Below are 18,306 nucleotides of genomic sequence, written 5' to 3'. Positions count from 1 at the left end.
AGAAATGCCTTGGACTTTTGCAAGTAGATCTTACCAAAGAGAAAATTGTCATGTCCATCAGTCAGAAAGGGAAAATGTAGGCCAGATAAGACCAGTTTGAGTCATGACCAGATCTACCAACTGTACCTGAAACACACTGAATTATGAGCCAGATCGCTTCAAGGGGGTAAATCCCCGTTTACTTGTGACTTGAAGCAAGGTGGTATTTTTGTTTTGTTTTATTTGTTTGGGGGTGGGTTCTTTGTTTTGTTTTTATAGTTGACAGAATTCAGAGAAATAGCTGGTACTCTTTGAGAAAGTAAGATTAGAAACGTTCTTTATGAGATTTCTAAGAGTATGATGCAATAAGACCTGTTTTCATGTACTGGCTGGTTTTCTGTCAACTTGACACAAGCTGGAGTTATCACAGAAAAGGAGTCTCAGTTGTGGAAATGCCTTCATGAAACCCAGCTGTAAGGCATTTTCTCAACTATTGGTCAAGGTGGGAGGACCCAGCCCATTGTGGGTGGTGCTGTCCCTGGGTGGTCTTCGGTTCTATAAGAGAGCAAGCTGAACAAGCCAGGGGAAGCAAACCAGTAAGAAACATCCTTCTATGGCTTCTGCATCAGCTCCTGCTCCTGACCTGCTTGAGTTCCAGTCCTGACTTCTTTGGTGATGAACAGCAATGTGGAAGTAAGCTGAATAAACCCTTCCCTCCCCAACCTGCTTCCTGGTCATGATGTTTGTGCAGGAATTAGAAACCCTGACTAAGTCATTTCATATTAGTATTTTATTTTATTTGGGATCATGATCAAGTGAACTTGTCATTGGATCTTGGCAATCTTTTGAGTATAGAAAGATGTGCGTAGTGCATTTTAACATACAGTTGTCAACTGGTTAAGTCTGACTCCTTTTCACGTGGGAACTTTATCTTTTTTCTTTTCCTTACACATTCTAGCTGTAGAACATCTCTAGCAAACTTCTTATAGTACCGTTTCATCTCCTAATTTGGATTACTTCTGATACTTAATTCTACCTGTTCTTTTTCTTTTGTAATTGTCATCTGAGCTCAGGGTGCTCATTTTCTTCAAGTTCAGTTGATTCTCCTACTCCAGATGGCAATTGTTCAAATGTTTTCACTCCTCTTAGTTCCTAGAACACTAACTAGCAATTATTTCCCTTGGTCACTCACTACCTTATGTCTTGCTGGTGTCTCCATATTGCCGTAGCTCTTTTTCAGGTTGCCCTGCACCTATTGTGTTTAGCCTGCAGTGTCCTCCAGGAATTGGTGATATGTCTCCCTCCTGCTGCTCTCTTCTTTTCCCTTGTCTAAGCATAAGAATGTTTGTATCTCTTGTATAAACCTGTACTCTGCTAAGACTTTGCCCGTGAGCCCTTTGTAGCCCTCTTTCCCCTTAATTGATCCATCCAGTTACCTTGAAACTGTCAGATGTTAAGAGCCTGAACAGTAGTAATATCCATATCGCCAAGCCAGATTCTTCTTGATAAGGTTCATTCTCTTGTCTGGTATCATTTCTTATTCTCTGCTGTTTCTCTTTTTCTCTCCTTATTTTTACTGTTTTCCCCAATCACTGACATCCAAATTATTTCTCCGGATTCAATCTTCAGCTCTTTCTTAATACCTCTTTTATAGTTTTATCTTTTAGTGCTAATCTGATCTCTAGACCAAAATAAGGTTCTGACCCTATCACTTCTTGCTTAGCTATGTGGTCCATGAAGCCAGTCATTTGAAACCACCTCAGTTGGATCTTTTAACAAGAAACTGAGATAGAGGGGTTGGTGATTTAGCTCAGCGGTAGAGCGCTTGCTAAGCTCTGGGTTTGGTCCCCAGCTCCGGAAAAGAAAAAAAAGAAAAAAAAAAAGAAAAAAAAATGAAGAAAGAAACTGAGATAGAAGGCCCAGTTTTTTCTCTGTGCAAACTTTCAGCATTTGGAAATAAGGAAAATAAAAGGACATACAAGCAATTCTTTTTTTTTTTTTTTTTTTTTTCGGAGCTGGGGACCGAACCCAGGGCCTTGCGCTTCCTAGGTAAGCGCTCTACCACTGAGCTAAATCCCCAGCCCCCATACAAGCAATTCTAAATGTCTAGAATTAATTTTTTTTTGATAAAGCTAAAATTTTATGAAACCCATTGCATTCATTTTTTAAAGATTTCTTTCTTTATTTTATGTATGTGAATACATTGTCTCTGTCTTCAGACACACCAGAAGAGGTCTTCAGATCCCCGTTACTGAATTGAACTCAGGACCTCTGCAAGAGTGATCAGTGCTCTTAACCACTGAGCCATCTCTCTACCTCCAATTTCTCATTCTTATTTTTTTTCAAGATTTATTTATTACATATAAATACGCATTCACTATCTTCAGACACACTAGAAGACGGGATCAGATCCCATTACAGATGGTTGTGAGCCACCATGTGGTTGCTGAGAATTGAACTCAGGACCTCTGGAAGAGCAGTCAGTGCTCTTAACCGCTGAGCCGTCTCTCCAGCCCAAATTTCTTCATCCTTAAAGTTGTTTATTAGACACCAACAGGCAAGGGTACCCTAAGGAATACCAAGACATATATAATAATGCCCATGCTCTATGGAAATTTGTCATATTCAAGACAATTTTACTGATGTTTTTCTCTTAAGGCAGAAGTTTCAGAGATGTTACTATGTGCTATTTGTGCCTTTACATATTGAGAAATATTTTTGATGGGATGATTAAAGAAAGCTAGGAAGAAAGAATTGGAGCTGAAATTTGAAGACTGGATACTGTGTTTGCATATGCAAATATGTGCACATGCATATGTTTGAATGTGGAAGCCAGAGTCAACTTCAAGTGTCATTCCCCAAGAGCCGTCCACTGTGTTTTTTGACAGTGGCTCTGCTCTCACTTGCCTAGAATTTGCCAGTTAACCAAGATTGGCTGGGAGGGCATCTCAGGGATGCTCCTACTACTGGTTACTTGCACTGACATTACACAGAAATGCCACCATACTCCGTTTTTTGCTTTGGGAGTTTATTTATTTGCTTGTTTATTTATTTTGAGACAGGGTTTCTCTGAGAAATAGAGCCCTGGCTGTCTTGGACTGGCTTTGTTGACAAGGCTGGCCTCAAACTCACAAAGATCTGACTCCCAGTGCTCAGCCTTTTTTTTTTTTTTTTTTTTTTTTAAATAAGGGTTCTGGAAGCTTGAACTCATGTCTTCTCATTTTCGTAAGGCAAGTATGTACCAACTGAGCCATCATGCAATAATACTCTGTAGCTTCTTGAATGTTAATTGTAAGACTTACATTGCTTAATTTTATAATTGCCGAAAGTGCCTGTGTAGAATGACTTAGTTGAAATGAAAAAGTATTAAGAGATTATGAATCTATTCTGCTAGAGCCAGGAAGTTGTAAGAGTCCTTCTATAATTTATTTGTATACCCCTTTCAGGAAGGAAGGGCAGAGAGAGGAGGGAGTATAATGGAATGCACTGGGTGCATAGGTGGATCTCTGAGTTTGATGCCAGCCAGGTCTTGATGGAAAATTCTAGACCATCTGAGGTATATAGTGAAACCTTGTCTCAAAAAGAGGGAGGGATAGTGGTTGGAGAGATCACTCAGCAGTTAAGATCACTGGTTGTGGGGTTGGGGATTTAGCTCAGTGGTACTGCACTTGCCTAACAAGTGCAAGGCCCTGGGTTCGGTCCAGCTCCGAAAAAAAGAAAAGGAAAAAAAAAAAAGATCACTGGTTGTTTTGTTAGATACCTGGGTTCTGTTCCCAGCACTCACCTGGTATCTTACAGCAGCTACACACATGCACATACATACACACATACAGACACACACATACATAAAATATAAAATATATTTTTTTAGAAGGAGAAATGAAGCTACAGGAGAATAGTAGCAGTAGAAAAAAATAATAGATAGCCAGGCATAAAGTTAGCCTTACATAATGTATAATTTAGGATCACAAATCTGGCTAAACTCATTAGCTAGCTCCATAAGGAGAACAAAAATTAACCTTTCAATTTACCTAAGTTCTTCTGTTTAGACAGGGTCTAACTGTGTAGCTTTCATTGTCCTGGAATTTACTTTATAGATCAGGCTGACCTGGAACTCAGTTCGGGCATCTGCCACCTGAGTGCTGTTTAATGTTCTATGCCACTGTGCCTGGCTCACTTAAATTCTGTAGTTGGTGAAGGGAAAAAGGCTCAGCTAATGTTGGCACATCTCTCAGGTGTCTTTATTATATAGTATATATACGTATATATTACATATAATACTACTAAGCGATAGCAGTAGGCACTTGGAGCAACAGACTAACTTAGGGTAACCTTTGTAAGTGAGTGTAAGAAACATCACTTCCTTTTAGTTTTATATGATGGTGGTTAGTAGTTCATAAGTTTTGGTGCCATAGACTGACTCACAACTACATGAATTTATCATTTGATAAGCATGCTGATTCTGAATTCTAGTGGGTTCAGTAGGTCTGTGGTAGGTTTAGGAATCTTAGGTAAAGTTACTACACCAGAAGATTTGATGTAGGTTGTCAGAGGATATGTTGAAAATGGTTTCTGAAGTATAATTCAGGAGGTTTGCAGATTTCATGCAGTATATGATTGGGTTAAGAATCTATGATAAGCGGTGGTGGCTTACACCTTTAATCCCAGCACTGGGAGGCAGAGACAGGCAGGTCTCTTGTGAGTTTCAAGGCCAGACTGGTCTACAGAGCAAATTCCAGGATGGCCACCGCTACTCCAAAATAAAGGTCAGCAAATAGAACAACAACAAAAAAAAATCCAGCAATAAATGATTGGACTAAGCAGTATCCTTAAAAACATTTGTGTGGTCTGACAAGTCAGACCAGCTAATAAAACTTTTGTTGCCAAGCCTGATAACTTCAGTCCTCTGCAACTCTCAAGGTAGAAGAGAACCTAAATTCAGAAATTGTCCTCTGACCTCCACATGTACGCCATGGCACTCATGTACCCACATTGGAAGACATAAAAATTAATATAATTTAAGTAAAGTATATAAAAACAAATCAGGAGTTTCATAAAATATTTAGTGCTGCTCTACTAGAAAACAAATGGGGAGTCAAAAAAGAAAAGAAATGAACTTTATTGGCCAGAACAAGTCATATGAATACATTTAGCTAGAATAGGAGCTAAGCTCTTGGCTGGTACATAGGAAGTTGCTCCTTCTTTCTGTTTGGTGCTGTGACTAATTTGTTTTTCTCCTAATAAGATACTGTTCGTAGGACAAAATGCTTAGGATGGACTAATGTTCAGTATGATAATGCTCATTTAAATCTTTATATATGTTTCCTTTGTGTCTCGTGTTGCTCTCAAATTTGATGCCAAGATTTTATTAGCTTGTTAGATGAGGCATTTTCTTTTAGCATTGATTTTAACCAACAGTGGATCAAAAGTACTTAAAATTTTAGACTTTTACAGGTATACAGATATTTTCTTTGTCACTTGATAATTATTTATGTAACGTGATATATTAAGAATTAGAAGTAAGCCAGGTGGTAATGGCCCATCCCTTTAAACCCAGCCATTGGGAGGCAGAGGTGGATAGCTCTCGGACTTTGAGGCCAGCCTGGTCTACACAGAGAAACCCTGTCTTGGAAAAAAAAAAAACAAAAAACAAAAAAAACAAAAACTCCACAAAAGTACAGTGGGATTAAAGGTGAGTGTACTACTGCCTGGTGGGCTTTTGTGGATTTATAGCGTTGTTTTATTTTGTTTCTTTTGAACCCGGTCTTTGTAGCTATGGCTTGTTCTAGAACTCACTATGTGGAGCAGGCTGACCTTGAACTCAGACCTTCACCTGCTTCTGTCTCGTAAATTCTGGGAGGTGGGTGCCACCTCACCCAGCTTCCCTTCCTCCTGATTTTTTAAAAATGATACTTCCATGGACATAAGTATTTTACATGCGTGTATGTGCACTGTGTGCATGGTTGGTGTCCCTGGAAGCCTGAAGAGGGCGTCAGATCTCGTAGAAGTGGAGTTGCAGAGAGTCATGTGTTAGCGTGGGTCTAGGATTAAACCCAGGTCTTTGCAAGGGCAACAAGAGCTCTTAACTGCTGAGCTATCTCTTCAGCTGACAGCTTTGCAGTGTGAAGAATGTAATACAGCTACGAAATTAGAGGATTAAGTCTCTCTGTAAGATATCCATTCATCTTCAACAGCAGAAAGACTCAGGCTTTACTGCAGGCTGGCATAATTACTGTTATTTGTTATATGGCTGCAGCACTCAGTTCAAGATCAGCTTAAGAGAGAGGCCTATAGGATGGAGTCTAGGAGGCCCGAGGTACAGCTTCTGTTGTCCTCCCTCTGGTCAGTGTATGACAATATACATGAATTATGCCTAAGGAAGCTAATCTAACTTTTTCCCTGGCAATTTGTGTGGAATTTCTTCACAAAGATAAGAATGTTTATGTCCATGGATACTTTGGACTCTACATTGACACAAAGCCCTTCTCTCAATTACATTGTTAGTCTTTTAAATTGGCCAGCCCCAATATTGAGACCATGTTGACTCTGCCAGTCCCCTACCAAAACCACATTTATTATCTTGTCCCTTACACAGGACCTAAGGTTCATATTAGGTAGACATTCCAGTTGTCCGGGGAGTATCTACCAGAAGGAACCAAGAGGAAAGGCCACACTCTTTATAACAAATTCTTCCCTGTATGCTGTTGTGCACTAGGTTTTAGTCTTTGCAGTCTCTTTCTTCCCCTCCTCCTAGGATGACCCCAGGGACTCATGTACAGGCTGTGATTCTGACCTATAATTCCACAAATTTCTGATTTGTGTTTATAGTTATCTTTGATTCCCTGCTATAAAATTAAGCCTATAAGAACTCTGTTTTAGAAAGGTATTTGTTCTAAATTTGATCTCTTTATTTTTCCTTAGGAAATATATATTTTTAGAGAAATGTATGTAAGACTTTTATATTTAATTACTTTAAAATTAAACCATATTTTATCTTTTTTATTTTTAAGAATAAAGGTTCTCTCCAGTTTGAAGACAAGTGGGATTTCATGCGTCCAATTGTTTTGAAGCTTTTACGCCAGGAATCTGTAACAAAGCAGCAGTGGTTTGATCTGTTTTCGTAAGTAATCCAGTAATTCTGTTTGTTAACAAAGCGGGTTTTGGTGGCTTTACATACTGGATTGACAGTAAGAGTTTAAGTGGTAAGAAAACCTGTGTATTGTTACTGGCTGTCTTGGAGATTCCCAAGACAGAGTCTAGGTTCTCTGACCTTACAAACCTAATCATACAGGGAAAAGGCAAAAGGGCTGAAATTGGAAGATTTAAGGAGGAGATTAAAAGCACAAATTTCCAAAAGTCCTTTTCCAGTGGATTCACCTGGGGCATTACATTTTTTTCTTAGATTTGTTTATCTCATTTTATACGTATAAGTATTTTGCTCGCATGTATGTGTATGTGCTATATGTATACTTGGTACTGATGGAGGACAGAAGAGAGTCTTGGATCCCCTGGAAATGGAGTTTGTGAGCCACCATGTGGATGCTAGCTAGAAAATGGCCTTAGCTCCTCTGTAAAAATAACAAGTGCTCTTGACTGCTGAGACGTCTCTCCAGTCATGGGACATTTAATTTCTTCAGCAGCAAGGTGTTGACAACATGTGATATGTTATTAAGAGTTAATGAAGGGGGTTGGGGATTTAGCTCAGCGGTAGAGTGCTTGCCTAGCGAGCGCAAGGCCCTGGGTTTGGTCCCCAGCTCTGGAAAAAAAAACAAAAAAAAAACAAAAAGAGTTAATGAAGTGGCTATATAGTCAAACTCTGGACTCCTAGGAAGAGTTAGTATAAATTCAGGATGTTTGTATTAACAGTTTAGATACATGAACCAGTGTTATCATTTCCGGGAAGGTTTATTTAGATGTGGGAAACTGGCAGTTCTCAGATTCCAGACTAAGGCTAGCCTTACAAACAGATTTTTCTAAGGAATTGAATCTCAGATCTGTTTTGTTGCTGCTTAGTCCTTGGCCAGATGTCTAGAAAACAGTGTCTGAGGCAGTGTAGCAGATTTAAACAACTTATTATCCACAAGGTTTACCTTAGAAAGCCAGTGGTTTTCTTCTTCAGTTTCTGTGTGAACTGCTAATTTAATTTATTATGCATGAGTGTTTTGCCTACATATATACAAGTACATAGTGTGCATGCCTGCTTCCTGAGGAGGCCAGAAGAGTATGCTAGATGGCTTGAAGAGTTGTAAGCCTCCATGTGACTGATGGGAACTGAAACCCAGTCCTAGGAGAGTAACAAACAGGTCTTCCTAATCACTGAGCCATTCTGTAGCATCCCCAACCCCACCCCCTTTTTTAAAACTAACTTTTGTTCTAGTGGTAGAATACTTGCTTAACATGGACAGGACCCTGGTTTAACCCCAGTACTGGGTTGGGGAAGGTGGGAACAGGAACATAGTTAAGGCTGAAACATTAATGTAGGCACAGAGCCTAAAGCTTCCAGGACTATAGTCTGTAGTATCTAGGGTCAGGGCATTGGACACAAGCCTGTTTAATTCCAGAAGACACAGTTTTGTTAGCAAGCAAAGCCAGTGTTGGGAAGCTATCCACGTTGGGCTTCCCAGTTCAGCCAGCTAATTCAACCCAGGCCTTGGCATCAGGTGACTGTTCCTGTGTTAGTTTCAGTTTGCTTACCTGTCACACTGAAATTTTGAGGTGAGCAAAATTTGCAAAATTTTCTGCAAGGCATGTGCAGAAAGAACTAGGAATTGTCTCAGCTGTGTCCTAGGCAATGCCAGTAGGTATGATTTCGTCTGAATGGAAAGCAATCACAGCAGCTTAGAAATCAACTCTAACCATTTGCATTGAAGAAGAGAAATTTTTCAGCAGTAGTTTTGAAAAAGTACAGCTTAATGAGCGTTCTTTTTACCTGAACTTTCATCTTTCCAGGTTTTATATCAATTTTTTCATTTTTTCAGAGCTGTGAGAACAAAAGTGTTCTTTTAAATAGAAATACAGCATTACAAGCAACTAGAAAAACATAATGTTTATGAGTTGATCAGGTTGAAATCCCCAAACTTCACAACTTTTAAGAATAGGTTTATGTTGCAATAGAAAAAGATACTAAGTTATATCATAGACACATTAAATATTAGTACATACTCAAAACCTTTTAAGATCAATTACCATGTAGTTGAGCTGGGAAAAATTACGATCAAAGTATAGTCAGGGGCTAGGGAAAGGATTCAGTAGACACAGTTTTTGTAGTGCAAACATGGGGACCCCCAGAAATGGGGTGTGTGTGTTTGTGTGTGTGTGTGTGTGTGTGTGTGTGTGTGTGTGTGTGTGTGTGTGTGTGTATGAGAGAGACAGAGAGATGCATGCATTGGTATAGAAGGGAGTAAACAAGGTAGAAGGGAGTAAACAAAGTCTTTTACCTACTAAACTTGGAGCTCACCATGTTGACTCAATTGGCTGACTGCAAGTTTTCTGGGTCCTCCTCTCTCTGCCTCCCAGTGTTGGGACTGCAGGCATGCACCACACCCCTGGGTAACAGAGAAATTATAGCAATTAACTTTGGAGATAGAGATTAGGAGACAGGGTCATACTTTTGTAATGATTTCGGTTTTATGTTTTGTCTTTCAACACAGTATTTCTCTGTGTAGCTCTGGTTGTCTTGGAACTCCCTTTGTAGATCAGGCTAGCCTCGAACTCAGATTCACCTGCTCCTGCTTCCTGAGTGCTGGTATTAGAGGCTTGTGCTACCACCACCTGGCTTGTAATAAGTGTCTGTACAACTAATAGAGAATTAAGAAAGAGAACAGCTAGGGGGTGATGATGCACATCTTTAATGCCAGCACTGGGGAGGCAGGTAGGTGGTTCTCTATGAGCTTGAGGCTAGCCTGGTCTACAAGAGCAAGTTCTATGACCGTAGGGACTAGACAGAGAAACCCTGTCTAAACAAACAACAAAAAAGCAAAAGCAAAAAAACAAAACAAAACAAAAACAAAAGGGAAAGCAGCAACAATGGAAATAATAGAAAGTTACCTTCGAGATACCTTCCAAAGAGTGCTTAGTTCCAAAGAGTGGTTTGTGGAAACTGTACTAACGTAGGACTTAAGGAGAATGCTTCTCTGTGTGCCTGTTTCACTCCTGGTCTGCTTTATTTTTACAGGGATGTACATGCTGTCTGTCTCTGGGATGATAAAGGCTCATCAAAAATTCATCAGGCTTTAAAAGAAGATATCCTTGAATTTATTAAGCAAGCACAGGCAGTAAGTTCTGCATATTTTCCATGTTAACTTTAATTTTTTTCTTGTTAGTGCTGGATGTCAGTTCCAGAGCCTTAGACACTTGGCTGATAAGTAAGCATGGCCTGGATCAGTGAGCCACAGCCTCATCCTCAGACTGCTTTGTATGTTTTCGTTGGTTGGTTTTTGAGACAGGGTCTCACTGTAGCTCTGGCAGTCCTGGAACTCACTTTGGAGACCAGGCTGGTCTCACACTGGAAGATCTACTCCCTTAGTGCTAGGGTTAAATGTATATGCCACCATACCTAGCCCCCTTGGATTGCTTTAAAAACTTAGTATCTGGTGCTAGAGAGGCAGTGGTTAAGAACATACACTGCTTTCACAGAGGACTGCAGTTTGATTCCTAGCACCCATATCAGACACTCATAACTGCCTGTAACTTTGCCTCCAGGGGTCCAGTATCTCTAATTCATATGGACACTTTCACTCACATCAGGTACATACACAACTACACATAATTAAAAATAAATATTGAAATTGCATATCTGACTGGGGAGATGGCCCACTTGGTAAAGAATTTGGCTTGCAGGCACAAGGATAGGAGTTTGAAAAAGCCAAATGTGGGCCAGTGAGATGGCTCAGTGAATTAAGGTACTTGCCATCAAACCTGACAACACTTGAGTTTAATATCTGGGGCCCACATGGTAGACCTACAAGGTAAAAGTTGTCCTCTTACCTCTATATGTATGCTGTGGGGAGATACCCGTCCCTGCACATAAATAAATGAATATAATAATGATAATCTGTTCACGATGGCATTTATTTGTAATGTGACCACTGCGTAAGTGGAGACACTTAGATCCCCATCCTACCAGGCCAGTGAGAACTACTTTTTGGTTTTCTTTTGTTTATTGAGACAAGAGTTTCTCTGCATAGCCCTGGCTGTCCTGGTACACACTACATAGATCAGGCTTACCTTGGACTCAGAGCTCCACCTGCCTTTGCTGGTACTGGATTAAACATGTGTGCTACCATGCCCAGTGAGAACTAGGAGAGAGAGAGAAAGAGAGAAGGAAAATTAAAGTAGGTGGCACCTAAGGAACAAAACCTCCAAACCTCTTCTGGCCTACACATGTATGTTTATGTGTATTCATGAATACCTGCTCATACATGAACATGCACAATATATGAAGCTATATTATTTTATGATTTTGAAGACAAGTTCCTGAAGTAATTTAAAAATACATAATAACTTTTAAAAATACTTATATTTATTCATTTGTGATTGTGTGTATGTATGTATGTATGTATGTATGTATGTATGTATGTATGTATATGAAGTATGAGCTGCCGTGTTCATGTGGGGATCAGGACAGCTTTGAAGTGGTTCGTTCTTTCTTCCTGTGTGTGTGTGCTGCAGAGATGGAACTCAGGTTGCCAGACTTTCCCATAACAAGTGCCTTCACAAGAACTTGTGACAGACATATCTGTTATATTTTGAAATGACATGATTGTCATTAGCTTTCCCATATTTCTGTCAAAAGAACATTATCCTCAATTATTCTAGAAGAAGGGCAGGACACATACTTCAGTTGGTACACCACCAGCATGTAAGAATCCGAGCTCAAATTTCAGCACCGCAGAAACTATGCACGTTGGCAGGTGTTCGAGCCTTAGTACTTGGGAGGGTTAGTCAAGAATATACCCAGTTGCTGGAGGGCTCTCAGCAGAACAGATGCTGCCTGAGGGGAGACTGTAGGTTATTGCAGTGGTAGATAGAGCTCACGGTCAGATTCTTTTTCCTCATGACTAAGGCCACCTCAAGTGGGAAGTAACTTTCCTTCAAGTTCAGATACTTCTCTTTCAAGATTGTAAAATCCCTAGAGTTACATTTTGTGTCGCTGCGACTGAGCTGAAGTCAGCACTCAGGTTTTGCTAAGTTTTTAGTATTAATGAAATGAAGACAAATCTTACTTAGGCATTTAATTAATTACATAATAAGTATTATTTTGGTTAAGTTCTTATTAACACCATCTTTTTGGGGGGAAAAAGATAACTTCAAAGATAGTGTGTTGTTTCTGAGTAAACGTGGTATCACTAATGTTTGAGAAGCAACTGAAGAGCAGATTACTTTTCTTCATAGATAAATGAATCTGAAAAGTACAAGACCAGAACTTCTTATTCTCCAGTGATTGATTGATTGATTGATTGATTGATTGTTGTTGTTGTTGTTTGTCTGTTTTGGCTTTATGAGACAGGGTTTTACTGTTGTTCTGAAACTCACTCTGTAGACCAGACTGGCCTCAAACTTGACCTTCCAAGGATCTGCCTTAGAAATTTTAAATGATAATTTATCTCATAGGAAATTACTTTAATGAAAACTCTGTCTGTCTGGGGTTAGGAGTTTGGGTGATAGTTTGGTGTACCTTTAATCCTAGCATTTGGGAAGCAGAGACAGGTGGATCTCTCTGAGGCCAGCCTGCTCTGCAAAGCTAGTTCCAGGACAGCTAGAACTACCCATAGAAACTATTTTAAAGTCTTAGAAAATTAAATGCTTCAAGTACCACAATTTAATTTGTGCCCTAGAAAACATCAGCTTCTTTGTTAATGATTTTGGGTAAAAGTACATAATGTTTATTTCAAATTAACAAAGTTTACACTTTAATTTCTGGAAGTAGGATCATAAAGAATCAGATTATTAATATAGATTATATATGTAATATGTATATAATATATATGTCTTGAAAAACAAGCCAAAAGAAAAGTAGATAGGACATGAGAAATTATTAGGAAAAGATATATTTTTTTCTTTAAACTGGTTTTTACAGTTTTAGTTATTTGTTTTTTGTGTATGCACACACTTGTCTACCATGGTATGCCTGTGGCAGTCATTGGACACCCCATGGGAGTCAGTCTCCTTTTTCTAATATGTTTGTTTCAGGTTGTCAGATTTGACAGCAAGTACCTTTGATGCTGAGCCATTTGCAAGCCTGATTTTATTTTAAAGAGTACCTAACCATTTTATTTTACTGGCTTATTTTTTCAGTTCTGGGGAACCCATGGTCTCACACATACTAGGCAAGCAATCTATGCTTGAACTGTATCAGCCAACCCAACACAACTAATTTATTTGTTCATTGTTGTCTGGTTTAGTAATGTGGGCTTGCCTCAATTAATTTCACTCAAGCTCATTAATGCATTGGTAGTTGGGTCTGCAAGGGTCAGGTGGTCCAAGTGAGCATAATTAAATATGTATTACTCAGGGCTGATTTCCTCTTGGAAAAATTATCTCATATTCCTAAGGAAAACATCCTAGAAAGGTGTTTGTGGGACCTACAAGATTTCATCAGGTCTAGGCTTGTAATGGCAACATTCTGTGTGGTTAAAGCTGGTCACAAAATCAGCCCAGTGTGAGCAGTGGGAAAATCGAGGACCACCTTTAAGTGAAGTCTAAGATAGCATGTTTAAGCTCTAGGTATAACTTCAGCACCAATTCCATCCCTGCAAAGAGAAATACTTTACCTGTCATAAGATTTACTTTTAACTGGCTGCAGTAGGGCATACCTTTTTAATCCCAGTACTCAGGAGGCAGAGGCAGGCTGGTGGCTGTGTTGGAAGCCAACTGCCTCATGTATGAGCTCCAGGCCAGCTCAGGGGTACCCTGGCTCAAAAAGGGAGTGAGGAAGACAAACAAAAACTTAGAAACAAAACACTTCCCTCAAGTATATGCTGGAGAGGGTTAGTAGCCTCAACCACTAACTGTAGAGTATTTTCACCACCCTCTGAAGAAACATTGTACTGTTAACAGGCAAACACTCCCTGTTACTTCTCAAACCCTGTTCACCATTACACGTGAATTTTCTACCTCTGAGTTTGTCTGCTCTTGGGTTTCATAAACTGATTGATCTTTTATGAGCAGTCTTTACTTGGGATAGTAAATGTTTTCATGCCTGGTTTACATTTCCTACTTTTGATTGTTTTAGACAATGTGGCTATGAACATTTATGTACAGAATATTTATTAGGACATGTGCTTGGTTTCTCTTAAATATAGTATTTGTACAACAAATCATGTTTTAAAATTGTCGCTTGACTGCATACTGTCCTTATTCATCAAAGCATTTAGGTTCATTCCAAGCTGATACAGTTTTGTTTTTCAGCGCGTACTGAGCCATCAAGATGACACAGCTTTGCTAAAGGCATATATTGTTGAATGGCGAAAATTCTTCACCCAGTGCGATATTTTACCAAAACCTTTTTGTCAACTAGAGGTGACTTTATTGGGTAAACAAAGCAGCAATAAAAAATCAAATATGGAAGACAGTATTGTTCGAAAGGTATGTGTCTTACCCCATTGTTTCCTGATGTCTCTTAATGCCCTAAATGTCTTTAGGAAGGTGTTCATTATGATTTATGTAGGTCTTGCTAATCACAGGCAGACCCTTTTTTTTAAAGATTTATTTATTCTATATACACTGTCGCTGCAGACACACCAGAAGAGGGCATCAGATCCCATTACAGATGGTTGTGAGCCACCATGTGGTTGCTGGGAATTGAACTCAGGACCTCAGGAAGAACAGTCAGTGCTCTTAACCGCTGAGCCATCCCTCCAGCCCGCATGCAGTCTCTTTATAGCTGTTAGGTTTGTTTTTTATGAAACTTTTTCTTGCACTCATACATTTTAGCTTCAGCATTCTTTATCTTTGTATGTTCTCTTAAACTATAAGTGTTTTCAAACATAACCTCAATTTTCCTTTTTGGCTTTTTCCAGTTTTATCTTCAGTATCTTTTGTGCTATTTCTTTATACTTTATCTTCTTGTGAATTAATTACTCATTTTTTCTTTGAATACTCATTTCTTCTAACTTTAATTGTGCTAAGCAGCTGTCATCTTTATAGTTAGTCTAGTCATGTTTGTCACAAGGTTTCTTTCAACTATAAATTATTTTTTTTAAATATCTATACCTATTTACCAATTACCTACCTACTAGTGAGAAATGAATGGAAGCGTGTGAGCGCATACATGCTGCATAAGCTCTACCACTGAGCTCAGCCTCAGCAAAAGGTGAAAAACAAAACCTGCCATTTGAATTACAAAAACCCTGCTGTGATGGTTAGGTTAGAAGATCAATACCAGAATTGTCTGGGTGTTACCATCCCATCCTACTCTTGAAATTTGCTTTATGCAAGATACTATAACATTAGATATACATGGTATTTCAGTGCTAGAATTTGCTACAAATTGAAACATTTCTTTTTAAAGGGAAAAAGCCTTTGAAGATGCAAGCCCATAATCTTACCCTCTTGGTTTTTTTGTTATTCCTTTTTTTTTTTTTTTCTATTTTTTTTAAATTTACTGTGAGGCTTACTGGTTTATGTGAGCATTGTTTCTGGGATGATATTTGTTGGGTTCAGATGTGGACATGTTAGTGTTGCCTGCTAGGCCCCAACTCTCACCATAGAAAGAGAAGTGGTATTCCTACTTCAGGACTGTTGGTGTTGCATTAATTATCTGTGGAAACACACGGTGCAGTCCAGGGTATGTTGTGAGAGTCACAGAATTAACTGTTGTCACCGCTCTCCCTGTTACCAACAGAGCGACTTGGAGCATTGGTCTTGGTTGCCAGTGTGTATTCTTTATTTCTATAACTTTGATAATCATGTGGTGGAAGATGTATACATTTTTATTGCAACTAGCACAGACATGCATGTGAGCGTCTTAGAACCACTAGAAATTTGCCTCTTAGTATTTTGCATGTGGGAAAGGAAATAAATAGAGCTAGAAACCAAATTGTATTCTGAAGAAAAAGTTTTTTTTGTTTTTTGGGGTTTTTTGAGATAAAGTCTCTGTATATTCCTGCTATCCTGAAGCTCACTATGTAGACCAAGCTGGCCTCAAACTCCTGCCTCTGAGTGCTCAGATTAAAGGTGTGTCATCATGTTGGCCCTAGTTCTTTACTATTGGCTAATAAAATGTGACTTCCTAAAGGACCCAACACTGCTGATACAGTAGTAGGATTTCCTTTTCTCCATTTGTCCTGAACCTTGTGTGTATGGTACTTGAGATGTTAATCACTGCAAATGATGCTGTATTTTCTTACTTCCTAGCTCATGCTTGATACGTGGAATGAGTCGATTTTTTCGAATATAAAGAACAGACTCCAGGATAGTGCAATGAAGCTGGTGCATGCTGAGAGATTAGGGGAAGCTTTTGATTCCCAGCTGGTCATAGGAGTGCGAGAGTCCTATGGTATGTTCTCAACTCTTATAATCGCATTTCCATTCTGCAAATCTTAGGATATTATGATTTGGTCAGACTCCCACCTTCTTCCTGTGCCATACACTTTTTAGTTTCAACATTATACAAATGATATTGACTCTGTGTCAGAGAAAACTGCTAAATTCAAATGTATTTTTCATATTTTCTCTTTATTAACTTCTTGGTTAACTACTCTCTGGTATCCTAAACCAGAGAACTATACATTGCAACCTACAACTCCTAAAAGGAAACGTTGTTTTATATAGATGTTTTCAGAAGTTAGGTTTCTGTGCAGATTCTCTGCCTTCTCAGATTCTAATAATGCTTCATCCTGTTTACTCAAATACCTTGTCTCCTCTGACTTAGAGAGCGCTTCCTAACCTTCAAGCTCATCCGCGTGCCTCATTTCACCCTTCCTACTTCTCAAAGGTCTTACTGATGCTTCATTTCACTGAATTAGTATGCCTAACACAAAGTAAACTTCAGTAGATGTATTTGTTGGAGTAAGCGAACTTTTAGTTATTTTTTAATTGTTTTTATCCTATTTTGATTGTTTTAATTAAAGTCTTTAGACTTTCTTTACTATTATCATTGAAAGTGTTCTTTTTATTTCATTTGCTGTTGGTCTAGACCTCTTTAAATTCTACACCCAGACTTTTGAAATCATCCTCTTACAGTTAATTTTTTTTTTCCAGTACTGGAAATTAAACCTAGCGCCTGATATGTGCTATGTCTAAGCTCTGCTAATAAACTATATCCTTAACCCCCTTTTTTCCACTTTATTTTGTTTTTATCTATTTGTGTGTGGACACGTGTATGCCATGCTGTATGCGTGTGCAGACTTCAGTTCTTTCTGCCATGTGTAACTCAGGGATTAAATTCAACCTCTCAGGCTTGACAGCGAGTATCTTTGCCTGTGAACCATCAACACCAGACTTCTGCTTAGGGGTATCTCATGCTAAATTCAGAGTTGAGTCTCCACAGCTATTCTTCACTTCCATTCTCCTAGGCAGCTTAGTCAGTACACTTGAGCTTTCATGTTTCTGGGTATTGATTTTCTTATCCTGACTATGCAAATCCTTGTTTATTCCTGCAGATTCAGTTACAACCATCAGTTCAGAAGGCAGTCTCTTTTCTTTTAAAAAATAAAATATTCCACATGACTATAATATTTGTTAGCTTACTGCTTTGTGCTATGATCTTTGGAACTTTTGACTCATATCACCACACCTCAGTATGCTATTCATGTCATTCTTGAAATACTCAAAAATGATAAAAGTAACTTTATTTTCTGTCTTTCAGTTAATCTTTGTTCTAATCCTGAGGACAAGCTTCAGATCTATAGGGATAATTTTGAGAAGGCATATTTGGACTCAACAGAGAGATTTTATAGAACTCAGGCACCCTCATATTTACAGCAAAATGGTGTACAGAATTACATGAAATATGTAAGTTAGAATTCAGTACATTTTGTAATTTTGACTAGTTTGCTGATAGTCTTAAAATGATTGCTATTTTGCTTCTGGACAGGCAGATGCTAAATTAAAAGAAGAAGAAAAAAGAGCACTCCGATACTTAGAAACAAGACGAGAATGTAACTCTGTTGAAGCAGTAAGTAATGTGATCGTGTACTTCCTGGAACTGTCTAAAGTCAAGCAGCACAGGGACGGCAGATGAACCACTTTTGTTATTGCTCTTAGTTTTAATTTTATTTCACTTATTGAGTGGTTTGCCTACTTGTATGTGTGTATGCACTGTCTGTGTCTGGTATCTTTGAAGGCCAGATGGTCTCAGATATCTGGAATGTTGTAAGTCAACAA

General features: G+C 38.8%; 1 protein-coding gene and 1 long non-coding RNA gene across 7 annotated transcripts in view; one reads left to right on the top strand and one right to left on the bottom strand.

Moving 5' to 3' along the window:
- The window catches only part of Cul5 (cullin 5), a 53,720-nt gene that overhangs the window by 3,651 nt on the left and 31,763 nt on the right, over positions 1-18,306 (top strand). The window contains 6 exon segments of one of the 2 annotated variants that reach the window (NM_022683.1): positions 6,990-7,099; positions 10,154-10,253; positions 14,389-14,565; positions 16,336-16,477; positions 17,789-17,934; positions 18,017-18,097. In NM_022683.1, coding sequence (NP_073174.1) covers positions 6,990-7,099; positions 10,154-10,253; positions 14,389-14,565; positions 16,336-16,477; positions 17,789-17,934; positions 18,017-18,097 — 756 coding nt within the window. 2 annotated transcript variants of the gene reach the window in all.
- The window catches only part of LOC120094160 (uncharacterized), a 64,872-nt gene that overhangs the window by 17,999 nt on the left and 28,567 nt on the right, over positions 1-18,306 (bottom strand). For 2 of the 5 annotated variants that reach the window (XR_015627678.1, XR_015627680.1), the window contains exons 4-7: positions 11,206-11,276; positions 9,417-9,524; positions 8,909-8,959; positions 6,958-7,065 (exon numbers count right to left, since the gene is read on the bottom strand). This is a non-coding gene — a long non-coding RNA (uncharacterized LOC120094160). Of the gene's footprint in view, positions 1-6,957; positions 7,066-8,908; positions 8,960-9,416; positions 9,525-11,205; positions 11,277-18,306 lie in introns of those variants that run through there. The other 3 variants (XR_015627679.1, XR_015627681.1, XR_015627682.1) reach the window with 3 other exon arrangements.

The sequence above is a fragment of the Rattus norvegicus genome, chromosome 8, assembly GCF_021556685.1.
Source record: "Rattus norvegicus strain SHRSP/BbbUtx chromosome 8, alternate assembly SHRSP_T2T, whole genome shotgun sequence".
Taxonomy (NCBI): Eukaryota; Metazoa; Chordata; class Mammalia; order Rodentia; family Muridae; genus Rattus; species Rattus norvegicus.
This window is presented reverse-complemented; position numbering and strand designations above follow the sequence as displayed.